A 17787-nucleotide genomic window follows, 5' to 3' on the forward strand; every position below is an offset into this window, starting at 1 on the left:
GCTCCTATTCCTTGCTTTCAGCATCTGCATAACTTATCTGGGAGATGTTCTGCAGAATGCATTTCAAGAGTCAGGTAGAAGACTTAAGAGCAAGAAAATGCACTTGAGACATAACATACATGATTTCTGATCATTCACAAGAACTGACACTCAACTTCTATTCACACTAAGATCATTCTGTATGACAAAAAGCAGCAATAGGGACAATAAGAATAAGACAGTCAGTAAAGTTGTAATTTTGTGGTTTGATTCCCCAAGCCCCTAATCATACACTGACAGATATTTGTGTATTACTAATAATGGCTACCCAAAGTTGTTGTGGTGACTGGATTTACTTAAAGGCTCTATTTACCTGTTCGTTCCTGGCCGAAGGAATAATTTTCATACTTTCCACTCTTTGTGGTTATCATCACGTTATAAAGTGTCCCAGGAGTAAGGCTGCTGAAAGAGCACTCACTGAGAGACTTGGAAATGGTGAGAGTCTGAATAATATGGTCATCATGAGATAGTGTTACCAAGTAACTGTCTACATCTCCAGAAGCTGGCAGCCAAGAAACACTGAGGTAGTCACTGCGACCTGAATTATTTACTGTTACTCCAGTCACACTGGAAGGAACTGTGCAACACAAAGGAAAGAAAACAAAACAGAAGAGCTTTAATTAGTCAATTCTTATTGGTGAGGATGCCTGGAACACAACCCTGCAAAATAAGCCACCTGGGAATCTGAGGACTAGCTATGCACTGATTCCCACTCACAAGCAGTCATCTGCTGTTTTGAACACTGAGAGAAGTCTTTGGTGGCACCATCCCAACACTTCCAAAATTCCACAAGATGACATAACTTATGAAAGTGCCATTCATCACTAGCAGCAATAACTACTGATACTTGTTTAGAGTATGAATGTGTTTCATTTACAATGAGTTCTCTGACGCCTAGTGGCCAAAATATGAATGCAATTTGTTTTTCAAGCAAACAAGGTGAATTGAAAGTTTCCATGCAGCCGGAACTACCATCAGTTTCAGGTACAGAACTATCAAGAGTTATTACAGAGGCAGGCTTACACCATAAGTAACTGCTTTATCTTCAGTGGACTCTGATATACTGAACTGACCCCAGTAGAGAAGCTGGTTGTCAGCTATGGTAGTCAAAATTATTAGATTTCACAAAGTATGTATATATATTTTAAAGTCTTTTAATGTTATTCTTCTCCAGTGGTTTTTATTTTTCTTTCTACTTGAAGATAGTTATCTTCAAGGAGAACACTGGAACAAACTACAGAATGCCTTGACTTTACCAGCTTCACATAAAGGGTGAAATTGCACTGCATTGTCAATTTTTCCCTCCATTCAGTATCCAAAGAACTGCTACTACATTTCACAGATTATTAAACATACAGAATCTGATGCAATAATAAAATCCATCCCATGCTGCGTAGCAGGGCCTCATAAACAGTAAGTATCACTGGTGGACATTCTTTAATGTTAGAGGAAAATAACAGGTCATAAGACTCAGATCCAAATTCATCCCACCACCTTCAGGCAGCTAATTTGCATGCCACAAATCGTCCTGTACTGCTACATAGTCAGTACAACAAGAAAGGCCCTTCCAAGGAGCAATCCACCCACCACAGCTGTACAAGCATGGCATATTTTTTCTGGGATACAGAATGGTCCTGCTGTAGAGAGTTCCTATTGCAGGCAGAGCAGATAGCTCCACAAAGTAACATAACCTGAATCTGGATCCACAACATCTCTGAGTGTACACACAGGCAGCATGTATTGAAACCCATGTATTTCTGAAGCTGCAGTCCAGTGGCTTATCTGGAAGACCATTCTCTTCAATAAATTTGCTTTCGAAGAATTTAAGAAGGCTTGCTGGTGTATTTCTTTTTTACCTGTTCTCCCCTCTGCAATTGTTTGTCTTGAAGATATCCCCCCACTGACAGTGGTCACAACAACTGAATAGAGTCCTCCAGGTTTCAGGGGATAGAAGTGGTATTCATTGGTTTCACTGGAAACAGTTTCATTCTTAATGACAACATTCTCATGAATCAGTAGTACTTGATATGAGTCTACATCTCCCAGTGCTCTTGTCCAGTTGGTGAACAAGCTGTTGGTTGATCCCTGACTTGCCACAGTCAGACCGGTCACTTGGGCTGGCACTGCAAAGCAAAATGTCATTATGTTACTGAAGAGAAACAAAATAAAACACTCACCTCCAAATAACCCAAATTTAGTCAGAATGAGGAAGTACATTAAAAGAGCTTTCCAATTTGTAGCCAGACTCAACAGGACTAAAAATAACCTGTAGACTGCTTCCTGTCTGATGGGATGTCGTCTAAGGGAAACTATGGCACAGAAATGTCTCTCAGGCTTCAGCACAGCTTTTCTTAGTCAGACCTAAATGCCTTAAGATCAGAGATCTGGAAGAGGCAGCATGTTATAAATGCCATTAAACAAAAGCCATTGATTTAGAAAATCATTTGTTTTTGTGAAGATAATTTCAAATACAGCCTTTCATTCTCCTCTTGCCCTCCTAGTCTTTATCTCTTACTCCTATTAAATGGCAAACCAATTTGATGAATGCCTCAGACAGTCATCTGTACTTCAAAGAACTCTGTGTCAAGATTCTTTCATTTCATGGGGTAATGAGATAGAGGGTTTTATTTTACTCTTTATGCCAGAAATCTACAAGATTATAGCTTTAAACAAACAAGACTTTTATTTAATATATAACTCAGATCATAAAGGAAAAAAGAAGTACAGAAAGAAATATTTAGCAGAAATTCTCCTCAAAATGCTGTTACTTCTGCTTATATGACCAATTATAACTGAAATAAATAGTCCTTTTGCTTCGGAAAATATGATTGTAAGCTTCTTGTTTCATATCAGCCTTTTTGCATATGAAGTACTGGATTAGCTATCATCAATAAAAACTAGAAAATCAGGCGCACAGCTGAAAAAAAGGCCAATAAACTGGAAACAGAAGCCCCACTTTTTTTCTAACAGTCACAACATAATGAGATCCAGCAAAACACAGAAGTGACAGACTTCTCTGCTAAAGATACTTTTATCATTATCTCAGGCTTCACCAAAAGCTGACCAACCTATGTAAGACCTATTATGACACATTTAGAGCATTACTGTAAAAGTCAAGCAGTTCGTCCTACTGAGAAGATTCAGAGGCCTGGAATGCTTGTTGAGACCTGTATTTAAATTCATTGATGCTCCTCCTTTATTGCTTTGAATGCAATCCTGACACATTACCCCTGTGTGATGTGTTTTCAGGCACTGATTTGCATTAGTGAAGTGGTACACTGTAACCTCTATGCTTAAACAGGCTGTTTAAAGGGGCGTTAGGCAGAACGAAGTATAGCCCCAGCTATTCAATCACATACCAGAGAAATTAAACTTTAAGTCAAACTCTTAAGGAATTGGAAGGAGTTGCAACACTTCAGTAAGGACCATATCAAGTTGTAGGCATGATTAGATTCATATACCAGCAGCTTGCTTTCTCTTGGGCTTTGCCAGACCAAAGCAATATTTTAAGACTTTGTTATCACTGGAGAATGCATAAGTCAAGCAGAGCAAAGGAACACATATGGTTTAAAACTTCCACACGTGCACAAAATTAGCACCCTGGAGGGGGTGGGAATGGGACTTCACTTGTGTCACAGTCATCATTCTAAGTAACAGATACGGAGTTTGGAATTAGATGAGCGGAGAGAATCAAAATCTCGTGTCATTAGTGATAGGACCAGGGGGAATGGTTTCAAGCTACGGCAGAGGAGATTCAGGCTGGACATGAGGAAGTATTACTTTTCAGAAAGGGTGGTCAGGCACTGGAATGGACTGCCCAGGGAGGTGGTGGAATCACCGACCCTGGGGGTGTTCAAGGAAAGGCTGGATGTTGTGTTGAGGGACATGGTTTAGTAGGAGCTATTGGGAATAGGTGAACGGTTGGACTGGGTGATCTTTTAGGTCTTTTCCAACCTTAGTGATTCTATGATTCTATGATTCTATGAAAATATCTTTCCAAGGTCACATATGTTTTTTGTCTGTCAACCTTGGAATGTTCCCCCTAAATAAACATTTTCCTTCATGGTATTTTTCCAGATGATGCATGCTTTCAATCAAGGAAGTGACCTTCCCCAAGATATGCAGTGAACATTGTTCTTCTTATATGGAATCTTTTGTTAATGTAGATTGATCTGATATGACATAATATTTCAGAGAACAGTTTTGCCAGAAATTACATATCTATCTTCCCAAAACTTTAAATAAATACTGCAAGATATCCAGGAGTCAGAATGAGAGACTAGAAATGTAGCTCTTCTGCTGAAAAAGCAAACATAAATTGAAGAGTTTTGATATTTAGACACTGAATTCATCCAGTTCACTACAAGGCAATCAAAGCAGATGACAGTTAACAGAAGTAAAGATCAAAATAGATCGGCAGGACAGTACCTGTTCTTCCTTCCACTGAAGTCCAATTACTTAAGATCCCACTGATGGTAGTGATTGTTGCTGTGTATTTTCTTCCAGGTACCAACTCGTTGAAAGTAAATTCTTTAGCTTCTTTTCCAAGCCCTTTTTTTATGACAGTAAGATCTCTGTCTCCCAGTGAAACCACGTAGCTGTCCCATTCTGCAACAGGGGTCACCCACATGACACTAAGCGAAGATTCATTAGCATGCTTTACACGCAGCTGGAGAACAGGCTCTGGAGCTGCAGAAGTACATAAATATCAAAAGAACATGCCTTGTAGTAAACATATGTACATATCTCAAGCTGCTGTAAAGAATCAATCTAGAAATGTAACAGTAATAGAATTAATAAAGAGGAGATTCTTTACCTTTCTTAGGAAACCTGTCTTTACAAATACAGTATATGTGCTGTTCTTTCAGCAACAGGCTGTGGCAGCAGATTTCAGCAATGCATTATGGATGCAATTCTAAGGCTTAAAGGTTTAAACTTATGCCAGGATATATATTATAGTGTGAATTCAGTGAAGTCAGTAAGCCTGCTCTGGAACCACGGATGTTAGACCAGGCTATAAAACTTTTGTACCATAAAACACATCTAGGTCAATTTAGCCGTGACAAACAAGGATGTAAATTACAGGGTCAGAGTGACATTGATTCTATGCTAGTTTGTATCTCAGTGAAGTTGGGAGTGACTTCAAATTTACAGTTGTATAGAAGAAGAAATTGACCTTTCTGCAGTGAATTTGTTAAGTGTGCATACGTGCATGCACTCACAAACACAGAATGCTTGCCACCAGTAACACCACAAACTAAAGTTTTGTGTAATTCATATCCAAGTAAGCAAGATGGTTGATCAGATTGGTGAGAAGTTAGAGGAAAATTTCAGTTCTGCAGCTTCTACTAGCTTTGCCATTACACAAAATCAACAAAATGAAATCCTCATGGAGTGACAAGTAAGGGCACAGCAGGAAAGATGGCCATCAGAAAGGATGAGGATGAAGTTCGGTGGTCCCATCTTATCACACATTCTCCTGTGAGGTAAGACTCAGCCTAGACTCCTGCTTGACACTCCTTCTTCTCCAAGTTTTCCTGTCCTCCAAGCTGCACTTTTTTGTATTCACAGAGCAGAACAATTAACAATTAATTTCTTAAGTTGGAAGCAATCAGATGTGGCTTTGACCAACATGCTCTAAAAAAATCCATTAATGTCACTGCAGTGCATACGGATTTCTTTTGGAAAAGCTGACTTAAACTAACACCATTTTCTTTATGGAGCACAAGAACAAGAATTAGGATATTACAGAATAACCAGTCTTATGTACACTTTAGCCAGCTTTGGTTAACACTGTTGATACTAATTAGTCATCCAGATTTGCAAGGAAACCAGTTTCCCACTGACTGTACTGGTGAACAATTCAAGAAGTTCTGTACTGCTGTATCAGAAGAACTACAGAGGGTACCTGTAACATACAAAACATAACTGAAATGTTGTGCATCTAGAGTTATGCCTCAGTCTTGACAGAATGGTGATTTTCCAAAAGTTTCATTAATGTATTTATCATGAAAATAACTCCTGAAAGTTTCCACAGAAGTGCTAAAATAACTATTTTTGTTGCTTACAATGAAGCTTTTTAAAGTTTACTAATTGTAACATTTATTTGTAGACTCCCAAGCACTACATCTTTCTGACTGTCCACAGAGCCAAGTTTTGTATTTTCATGCCTCCCAGATAAGCACACTGACCTGTTCTCCCCGTGCAGCTAGCCTTGCTCTGCAAATCACCACTCTCCACAATGACCTCAACTTCGTACTGCCTGCCTGGGATGAGGCCCACATCATGGACGAGGTGCTCGGTCACGTTCTTTCCCAGGGTGGTGTTGAGCACCAGAGCAGAGCGGTTCCAGAGGAGCAGATGGTACCGCTCCAAGTCTCCCGCAGGGGGCAGCCAATTCACTCGCAGAGTCCTCAGCCAGCCACCTCCACCGGCTTTCAGATCAGAAACCTTCTGGGGGACTGAAACACAGAGATGGAGAAAGTCATTTCCAAGTGGGGGATTTCAGGCAAGACATAACTGGACACTGACACGACATGCCTCAGAGCACAGCTACTGTGCACAGCTACTGTACACAGACCAGTTTAAGCAGCCTGAGGGGTCTTGTAGCAAAAGAAGGTGCTCTTTTTGAAGACATTTATATTCTTCCCCCTGCACAAATCACTCCCATTTTCACTCTTGGTTTCTGACAAAAGAAATTCTCTTCTTAGCAGAGGGAAAATCTCCCCTGTGCACCTCTAAGATGCATCCTGCAGGTTTCAGTTAGCTTCCCAGCTGTTCCCTGGAGTTAATTAAGTTTACTTAGAAATTGTATATCAATTTTTTAAGTTAAGGCCAAATTTCCATCACTACAGACCAAACTGTGGTCTCAACAACAGAAATGCAAAGCCTAACAGCTTCTTCAACAAATGCTTTGTGTGTCCTGGACCAAGGCAAAAAGGTCCTAACCTCAGTTCATTACAGCATTCACTCAGTCTGTTCCTCCACTTGAAGGATCCTGAACTTGCTCAGTCTTCCTGCCCTTCTGCTGTTGATCTCACTGGAATAGGGCTCTGGCAGCCCTGACTACTGAAACTTTTCAGATACTGTTAGATGCAGATCTTTAGCTCAGGATACCTGTAACTTACTGTTAAGACACTCCAAGATGACCATTAGAGCCCTGAGACCTCACTAAATATTAACTGTAAACTGCAAGACTAGAATTGTGCTCTCATTTATGCACTGGCTTAGTTAATACTTAATTACTCAGTACCTAGAAATGATTGAATGATTTCTAACAACAGCACAAACTACTTACCAGTTTCATTTCCCACAGGCATAGCTGGATATCAAACCTAGATCTCTCACATCCCAGAGAACATGGGACATATGTTTCAATTGCTGAGTGAACGGATAAAAGCAGGCCTGTTACACTGGCCTGTAAGGGCATCATTACACCCTTATGATACAAAACTTCAGCTCCTGAGACATCCATTTTCCTTGCCCCAATGTTTCTCAATAGGTTCCATTGGCAGAGGCACTCTCTCAACACAGCATGACATACGTTATATTCTCTCGTACCCATCTCTCCTCATGAGTTACAGAGGGATCCTAAGAGTCTACACCCCTTCAGTGTCTGTAGACCTAAAAGCCAAGATTTATAAATCTTTAGGCCACAAAATGTCTGCTGAGGTGACTGTTTTCAAAGCTCTTGGTGTCTATGGAAAAGACAGCTCAAGGGAAGGAGCTGCACGTGATCAGCACCTTTTGAAAAGGGACCTCTATGTTCCCAGCTTGAAAGTACTGGGTCTAGGTCACAAATTAGGGGATCGCTGGTTTTAGTGATAACCTGAAGCTCTCCCTTCAAAGGGAAGTTAATCCTAATGGTCACTAACGATAAGCTAGACAAGCAACATCAACATACATAAAACTGGTCCTGCTTTGCACTTTCTGAACTCTAAAAGGGCTTTTCAAGTACCATCCCACCGCATGCGACTGCACTGAGAATGAGGTACAAGCTAGATATGTCAAGGATGATCCTGCCTTTCACAGGGGCTGTTTAGTTGCAAATTGTAAATATTCTCTAAAACAAATTCTCTCACACACACTGTTTATTGGTTCTGAATTTATTAATAATTTATGTATGTTTTCCTCATCTACTTATATATTTCTTCCATCTAAATTCTACTTGGGTTGCACTGGTGTGGAAATTGTAAGTCTCTGTGGCCAGTAGGGCTGTAGGAGAAGTATGCCAGGGTTTGTCTAATTGAGAATTCATACAAGAGATGCCTGAGAGAAAATTACACTTCTGAAAGAAGACAAATAAAATACAATCCAACTCTACTCAGACTGCCACATGCCTTCCTTAGTCCACACTGCTGTCAGCAAAGAAGGCTAAGACCTAATGTTTTCCCATTTGAGCAAGAGATAGTATTAGAACATGTAAAATTACCTAAAAATCCAATAACAATTTGACTATGTGCAGACTTCCCTGTATGTAACTCATTTTACATACTATGCTGAGTTGAACGAAAGGCAGGGAATGCTGCAGAACAGTTTTGTAACCGATTCACCCCACTGTAAGATTCCAAAATGCACTACTGTTTCCTGGTCCCAAGGTATGCTGTAGCTGCTTTTGGCTGCCACATTAACTGTTGCCAAGGAGTTAGTAAGGAGTACTCTAGGAACAATACCGAGCTCTTTATCTTATTTCACCTGGAATCCAAATCATTTTTACTCCTGAAATGATTTTCTTCAAGGACAGCACAGGCAAAAATAGCACTGGTTGAAATGTTCTTACTGAAGCAGAAGACTTACATGTCCTGCCAGTTGCCATCCTATCAGTAAACAGTTCACCACTGATTGTGCGGGCAGTAATCTGATAAAGACGTCCTGGAGTTAGTTTGTCAAAGTGAGTCTCTGTGACTGCTGGCTGTAAAGTTTTGACTTCTTTAACTGATCTAAGATGAGACAGAGTGATGTTATAGAAATCGACACTTCCTGAAGGTCTTCTCCACTTAACTTTTAAAGTATCGAAGCTGTCATCATTAGTCACTGTCAAATCTAAGACTTCAGCTGGGGCTAAAAAAAAGACAATAAGAAAGAATGAGAATAAAACATTTCAACCAAAGTACTTCCCTGTGGAATAAAAAAACAAAACAAAACAAAAAAACCCTCTACATTTTCTTGATTTTGAAGTTCTTAACCTGCTTTGCTATTTCATAGTCCAGGGTAAAAAAGGCCATGGATAATATTTTCAGCCCAAATTACAAACTCTAAGTATCAGAGAATCATAGAATCACAAAGGTTGGAAGTCTTTCCAAGATCATCTAGACCAAACACCGATATTTCTCCACTAAACCACGTCCCTTAGAACAATATCTAATCAGCCAAGGATGGTGATTCAACCACCTCCCCGGGCAGCCTGTTTCAATACCTGACCACTCATAGGAAATTTTTCCAAATATATGAAACTACCCTTCCCTGGTGCAACTTGAGGCCATTCCCTCCAGTCCTACCACTAATTACATGGGAGAAGAGAACAGCCCCCACCTAGCCATTACCTCCTTTCAACAGTTGTAGAGACCTGTAAGGTCTCCCCTGAGCCTCCTCTTCTCTAGACTGAACAATCCCAGTTCCCAGAGCCACTGCCTGTAAAACTTGTGCCCCAGACCCCCCACAAGCTTTGTTGCTCTTCCCTGGACATGCTCCAGGGCCTCAATGTCTTTCTTCTAGTGAGGGGTTCAAAACTGAACACAGTACTCAAGATGCGGCCTCATCAGTACTGAGTACAGGAGGACAATCACTTCCCTGCTCCTGCTGGCTACTCTATTTCTGATGTAAGCCAGGATGCCAATGGCCTTCTTGCCACCTGGATACAATGCTGGCTCATGTTCAGCTGAGCGCTGATCAACACCCCTAGATCCATTTCCTCTACACAGTCTTCCAACTGCTCTGCCCCAAGCCTGCATCTCTGACTGGAGTTGTGGCCAAAGTCCAGGACCCAGTACTTAGTCTCATTGAACTTCATCCCATTGGCCTCAGCCCAGTGATCCAGCTTATCTAGATCCCTCTGAAAGGCCGTCCTACCCCCAGGCAGATCGACACTTCCTCCCAACTTGGTGTCATCTGCAAACTTACTGAGGGTGCATTCAATCCCCTCGTACAGGTCATCAATAAAGGTATTAAACAAGACCGGCCCCAGTACCAACCCCTGGCGAATACCACTCGTGACTGGTCGCCAACTGGATTTAACTCCATTCACTACTACCCTGTGGGCCCAGCCCTCCAGCCAGCTCTTCACCCAGCAAAGAGTGTACCTCTCCTAGCCATGGGGAATCAGGGAGTTAAATCTTTTTCAATGACGTGGAATAACCATATACTGTCCCGATTCACTAAGAAAGTTGATATAAAAGTTAGATGGACCTTGTAACTTGTAACACCACTTCAGTTAGGCTCAAATTGTTGATAACTTCAAATGCTTGATGGAGCTGACTATGCTAAGCAGAGCAGTTAAGTCAGCTGTAGACACTTTAAAAGCTAATTTAGCAACTAACTTTGCTGTAATGATAACTTAGGAAGCTAAATTAGCTCATGGAGTCTGTAAATTCCTCTACAGCCTTTGAAGAGAAACACCTGTCAAGGGTAACTCAGTCATTTCTTATTCTTAAGTACGTTCTAATATTGCTAGATTAGAATCTTAGCTTCTCATTCTGCTGTGAAAAATTCTGAAATCATACCTGTCCTAACTATTTGAAAAGCAGTGCTCTCCAATTCTGCAGCTTGGGTTATCACAGAAAGGTTATACAGATGTCCTGCCGTAAGCCCAGAAAAAGTGTAAGAAGTCAGAGAATTTTCTTGATGACTCTCATGAACAGTGCCATGATTATCAAGTAACACCAGCCTGTACAGATCCACATGCCCAGAGCCAGGAGACCAAGAAGCATGGATACTGTCTGTCTTGACAATAACCTGGATGTTCTTCACAGGGGATGGCACTGTTGGAATAAAAAAAAAAAACAACACATGCTTAAGGCCTAATGGCCATCTCCACAATTTCAGCAACTTTGAACAGATTTACTTTTGAAATATGTTGAGCTTCTTTAGGGTTAGTGAAAATCTAATCCCAGACTTACGGCCAAACAGGTAACAAAGGCAAATGCTTTGTTACGTTAGTCAGTCATGTTTTCTTCACAGAATTGCAGGCGTTGGAAGGGATCTCAAGAGATCAACAAGTCCAAAATGCCCGCCAAAGCAAGTACTTTACAATAGGTCACACAGGTAGGTGTCCAGACGGGTGTTCAATATCTCCATAGGAGACTCCACAACCTCTCTGGAAAACCTGTTCCAGTGCTCTGTCACCCTTACAGTAAAGTTCTTCTGCATACTGATATGGAACTTCTTATGTTCATGTCCATTTTTAATCTATATCTATATATATATACATTACCAGGTAGAAGAATTATATGAATTTGCTAATTTTTAAACATAGAACTGCAAAATACTGTAAGTGGTTTTACTCAGATGAACTAAGGTAAAGGAAGTCGTACCAGTAGATCCATTTATGTGCAATTCTGCGGTACTTTTATTTCCAGCAACTGCAGTGAGGACAATATTGTATTTATTCCCAGGAACTAGGCCAGTAAAAGTTTCTTCAGTTTTTGAAAATCTTCCTGGTATGGAGGATTCTTGTAGCTTCTTATTACTGTGATCAAATACTACTATATTATACAAGTCCACCTTTCCTGGAGAAGGATCCCATTGAACCTGTAAACTTGTGAATGTAGTTTTCTCCTTATTAATTTCAAAACGAGGTGGTGGTAAAGGATCTGTAGTTAAAACAAACAAATAAACAAATATAAACCAATAGCAACAACAACAACAACAACAACAACAAAAAAGGAAACATAAACCAGTACTTCTTGCATTGGGACAGTGAGAAGCTTTATGTGGTACTAAAAAAAGAGTTCTACAACTCTCCCCTTTCATCATCACCCTGTCAGTGCTCTTCAAAAAGCCTTCCCCATTTCTGAGCATGTTACTGAAATCTGCTTTAAAGAGACTCCTGTAGAATTCAGAAATGTTACTTGTGCATATGTGTACATACTCACATACACACACCGCTTACAGAAAAGTGCTTGCAGTTGTGGATGTAAATCACGAGCTTGAAAATCTGATGATTAGTAAAACAGTAACAACTGTAACAAGAAACATCAAAATAAAAAAAGAACAACACAGATAACATTCAATGCCTCAGTATAATACAGCTTTATGGGTACAACAGTATCATTGGCTTTCACATCCAAGCTTTCTAGCACTCACACATAAACACTTCATCACTAAATCAGCAAAAACACCACAATTCTTTGTTTTTCATATTACCCTCAACCACTTACAATGGAATAAATATGTTTTTCTGGTGTACTATCATTTATAGAAATGTAAGTAACCCAAACAGTACACTGGACAAACATTTAAGAAAAATGTGATGATAATAGTTTAATAACTTAATTATAACTATTTCTCAGAAAAACAGTCTGTGTTCATACTGTTTATTAAACAGGTCTGAAGCAAAGCCACCTGGAAAATACACTCTAGAGGGACGGCAAACATTCACCAAAAGACTGGTTGTTTATATTCTCCTGGTATATTTGATCTCCTGCAAGACTTCATGCAAATCCAAAGAAATGTACTATATGTAGATGTACTAAGACTTTGACATCTCTATCTCCCAATAAGGTTAAACAATTGCATAATAAAAAAGATTCATTAATAAAACTCAATGCAGAAAATAAAGTATTCACAAGCCAGGAAGTAAAAGAATAAAGGCTTCCCAACAACTGAACAATTAAATTTGGCTTACATGGGAGTATGCTCTTTGCTATTCTTGTCTAGCAAACAAGGAGTGGAAAGGACATGCATTTTTTGCTGTGGAAATGATATCAGTGACAGGATTTCAACTATCAGCATCTCCCTCATAAGGAGAGCTTTAAATTAGGAAGGAGAGAAAGGAGGAAGGCTAACAAGCAGTCCTGTGGAGGTTGCTAAACAAAGGGGATGAGGTGATGTGATGGGGTGGGATCAGAATATCAACAAAATGGTGATTGAGCAGGGCCACCTGCAGCACTTGCAGATTAGCAAGGGTATGTCTACAATGCACCATTACAGAGACGCTTTCTAGGAACGCAACATACTGGGTGAAGCATCCTAAGTGGCTGTACACTAATGTATGCAGAATGGGGAACAGACAAGATGAATAAGAGACACTGGGATCATGGAGTTGTGGCAGGATGGCTCTCATGACTGTAGAGTTGTACTGGAAGGATGCAGGCTCTTTAGGAAGGATGGGCAGAGGAGACAAGGAAGGGATATCAATCTCTATGCCAGCAAACAGCTGGAAAGCATAGAGCTTTTGTTGAGTGATGGATGGGGAGCCAACTGAGAGCTTATGGGTTAGGATTGGGAGGACGACAGGGATAAACCACGTTATAGTGGGGAGATGCTACAGGTCACCAGACCAAGAAGACCAAGTGAATGAGGCTCCCTATAAACAGATAGAAGCAATCTTATGTTTACAAGTCCTCACAGAGGACCACCCAGGTATCTAATGGCAGGAAAACACTGCAGGGCATAAACAATCCAGGAGGTTCTTGAAATGCATTAATGGTAACTTTCTTCTCCACATGATAGAGGGATCAACAAGGAGAATTGCTGTGCTGGACTTCATTCACACTAACAAGGAGGGGCAGGCTGGTGGAGAATGTGAAGGTCAAGAGCAGCCTTAGCTACAGTGACTGTGATACAGCAGGGTTCAAGGTCATCATCACAGCAAGCTCAGAACCCTGGACTTCAGGAGAGCAGACTTTGTCCTCTTTGGGGATCCATTTGGTAGAGCCCCATGGAATACAGCCCTAGAAGAAAGAGAGGCTCAAGAAAACTGGATAATATTCAAGGATCAGCTCTTCCAAATTCAAGAATGCATCCCAATAGAGAGAAAGTCAGGCAAAAATGTCAGAAGGTCTGTATGGATGAACAAGGAGCTCACGGACAAACTCAAACACAAAAATGAAGCAAGGCTGGAAGAAACGACAACCTGGGAGGAACACAGAAATACTGTGGGATTTAATGCACCCTCAGCAAATTTGCAGATGACACCAAGCTGAGTGGTGCAGTTGACAAACTAGAAGAAAGGGATGCTATCCAGAGGGACCTGGATAGGCTTGAAAGGTGGGCCCAAGTCCAACAAGGCCAAACGCAAAGGTTCTGCATCTGGGCAGCCTCAATCACAGATACAGGCTGGATGGAAAATGACTTGAGAGCAGCCCTGAGGAGAAAGATCTGGGTGTGTCAATTAATGAAAGATTCAACACGAGCTGTCAATGTGTGCCTGGAGCCCAGAAAGCCAACTGTATCCTGGGCTGCATCAAGAGAAGCGTGACCAGCAGATTGAAGGAGGTGATTCTACCTCTCTACTCTGCTCTTGTGAGATCCCACCTGGAGTACTGCATCCAGTTCTGGACCCCTCAACACAAGAAGGACATGAAGTCCACAGAACATGTCCAGAGGAAGGCCACGAAGATGATCAGAGGGCAGGAGCCCTATGAGGACAGGCTGAGAAAGATGGGGCTCTTTAGCCTGGATAAGGTTCTGAGATCTCTTAGTGGCCTTTCCGGTACCTGATGGGACCTACATGAAATCTGGGAAGGGACTTTATATAAGGGCATGTAGCGACAGGACAAGACGGAATGGTTTTCAACTGGAAGACGGTAGATTTAGACTGGATATCAGGAATAAACTGTTTGTGAGGGTGGTGAGACACTGAACAGGCTGCCCAGAGAACTTGTGGATGGCACCTTCCTGGAAGCACTGACAGCCAGGCTGGATGGGGCTGTGAGCAACCTGGTCTAGAAGGAGGTGTCCCTGCCCATAGCAGGGGGGTTGGAATTAGATGATCTTAAACGACCCTTCCAACCCAAACCATTCTATGATTCTATGACTCTCAGATCACCCAGAGAAGGCATTAGGAAAGCTAAAGCCCTAACAGATTTTAATTTGGCCTGGGATGTTGAAGGCAACAAGGGTTTCTAATGTACATCAGTTACAAAAAGAAGACTAGGGAAAATGTGAGCCCACTATGAAATGAAACCAGAGAGCAGGTTACACAGGACAGTGAGAAGGCCAAGGAACTGAACGTGACCTTTGACAATATCCTCCATAAGATCCTCATAAAATAGAAATAGAAATATGGGCTGGATGAGCAGGTAAGTGAGTCAGATAAAAAAAATTGGCTGAGTGCGTAGGCGCAGAGTACACAATGGCAAAAAGATTAGTTAAAGTCCAGTAATGATCAGAGTATTCCAGGCATCAGTACTGGGCCCAGCCCTGTTTTACTTCTCTGTTAATGATCTGTATGACGGCACAGAGTGGACTCTTGGTAAATTTGCAGGTGATGTAAAACTGGAGGGAGTGACTGATTCACTGGAAGTTCATGCTGCCAACCTGAGGAGCCTCGACAGGTGGAGGAGGTGGACTCACAAGAATCTCATGAAGTTTAACAAAAAAGTGCAAAGCCTTGCGACTGGGGAGGAACAAACCCAGGCACTGGTACACACTGGGGGCTATCCAGATGGATAGCCTTTGCAGAAAAGGATCCCAGAGTCCTGGTGGACATCAAGTCGAATATGAATCAGCAACGTTTCCTTGCCACTAAGAAGGCTAATGTTATTCTCGGCCACATTAGGAAAAATATGGTAAAAATATGGTAGAAAGAAGTGATCCTTCCACTCTACTCAGCATTTGTGTCCATGCCTTGAGTATGGTGTCCAGTTCTGGGCAATGGAGTAAAAAGAGGGACATGGACATAATAGAGAGTCCAAAGCAGGACTACCGAGATGATTAAGGGACTCAAGCATCTTCAGAAGCTACACAGACATAGTTCTGGGTGATCTGCTCCTGGTGGCCCTGTCTGAACATGGTGGTTGGATCACAGAATCACAGAATTGTAGGGGTTGGAAGGGACCTCCAGAGATCATCGAGTCCAACCCCCCTGCCAAAGCAGGTTCCCTACAGCAGGTCGCACAGGTCGGCATCCAGGCAGGTCTTGAACATCTCCAGAGAAGGAGACTCCACCACCTCCCTGGGCAGCCTGTTCCAGTGCTCCGTCACCTCACTGTAAAGAAGTTCTTGCGCATGTTTGTGCGGAACTTCCTATGCTGCAGTTTCCAGCCGTTTCCACTTGTCCTGTCTCCACTCACCAATGAAAAGAGTCCGGCCTCGCCATTCTGATCTGATCGGATCTGATGACCTCCAGAGATGCCTTCCAACCTCAAGTGTTCTCAGCTATCAGCCTTGATCATAGAATCACAGATTTCTATACCAGCAGATGAAGACCATTTTTTTCCAGTGCAGCTACTCCTGGCCTTTTCCCTAGTCAAGGCAGATGAAAGAGACTACCTCCCATTCTAGGAATACAGTGATAGGAATATCATGGGGATAGGAGCCTTTAAGCTGTTCTTCTCCAGAAGTTTTATTGCTTCTTACAAAACTGTGATGAGAATGTATGATGCAAGGTTTGGATGGTCAAACAAAGCGAAAATACAACGCCCCAATTACAATGTCCCCTGGAACCTAGTTCTCTGCTTAAATCCATATTCCTGCTTTGGACTACAAAGACAGTGTTGACCAAAAAAAAAAAAAAAAAAAAAAATCAAATAATCAAATGAATAAAATAAATAAAAATAACAATTATCTTCTTTTCTTGAACCCTTTCTTTAAGGCAAAACTACTTCTGCTTAGATCTGAAAAAAAAAAATAATGTAAAAATAATTAAACTCAAGTCAAAATCTGAGCACATAAAAATTCAGGCCAAATAAAACTTCACAGAGTCACAGCAATTGAAACTGGAGGTTTTAATAAAAAGTGACAGGAAATCCTAACAATAGGCTAAGAGTACCAGCTCCACCTATAAAATATACTAAGTGACTAAAGACTATTATGTTGGCAAAAGCGAATAGCAGGGACTTGTTGCTTGAAAGCAATTGATCTAATTGGAAAAGGTCAAATTTGGGGAATCTGAAATAAATTCCAGTGCTATGTATGATCAGATACACAGACGTCTGAAAAAGTTTTAATTTGACCAATAACCAGAAAATAGTCATGATATAATTGCCAAGAAGTTCAACTCTCTCTCTGACAAAGTTAGGATAAGGTGCACTGGTCACTAGTCCTGCAGAAGTAATCAACATTGTAAACCACACTGTTTGTCAAATACTACAAGACACCTCCTACATTTTTAGAAGTACTTATACTATCCTAATCAATCTGTCTTCCAAGGTGCATTGAGAAAAAAAAAAAAAAAAAAAAAGAGTTGCGTGCCTAGAAGGTGAAGTTCAGAAATTCAGACTTTATCTAATCTATCTGGTCCAGAAAACAAAACACTCAGTGCTCTGTACATCCGTTAGAACAAAGGAACAATGAGATTGGGAAGTGCCTGGGCTGAAAGAGACCTGGATGGAAACAAACACTTAAAAAGCCATTTACATTGTTATACAATTCTCTGCTGGCAACAGTACAACACTGATATATCACAGAAATAAAAAAATTTCTAAGATATTTATGTACCATTTAATACTATATGAATTAATGTCTCTTGGTCTACAAAGTCCAGAAGACTTGATGTTGCTTGGATTACACTGCACCTTCATTTTAACTTCCGAGAGGGAGAATCTGCTTTGTGGACACTGCTGCTATAAACATATTTTATAGAAGCAA

At 41.0% G+C, this 17787-nt stretch overlaps 1 protein-coding gene across 1 annotated transcript in view; it reads right to left on the reverse strand.

The window, feature by feature from the left end:
* The window catches only part of PTPRB (protein tyrosine phosphatase receptor type B), a 66837-nt gene that overhangs the window by 30314 nt on the left and 18736 nt on the right, over positions 1-17787 (reverse strand). Inside the window, exons 5-11 of the mRNA XM_042872375.1 lie at positions 11568-11846; positions 10758-11015; positions 8836-9099; positions 6231-6500; positions 4468-4728; positions 1896-2162; positions 353-616 (exon numbers count right to left, since the gene is read on the reverse strand). Coding sequence (XP_042728309.1) covers positions 353-616; positions 1896-2162; positions 4468-4728; positions 6231-6500; positions 8836-9099; positions 10758-11015; positions 11568-11846 — 1863 coding nt within the window. The remainder of the gene's footprint in view (positions 1-352; positions 617-1895; positions 2163-4467; positions 4729-6230; positions 6501-8835; positions 9100-10757; positions 11016-11567; positions 11847-17787) is intronic.

Source organism: Lagopus leucura, unplaced genomic scaffold, assembly GCF_019238085.1.
Source record: "Lagopus leucura isolate 7727_CA_CO unplaced genomic scaffold, USGS_WTPT01 Super-Scaffold_100008, whole genome shotgun sequence".
Lineage (NCBI taxonomy): Eukaryota > Metazoa > Chordata > Aves > Galliformes > Phasianidae > Lagopus > Lagopus leucura.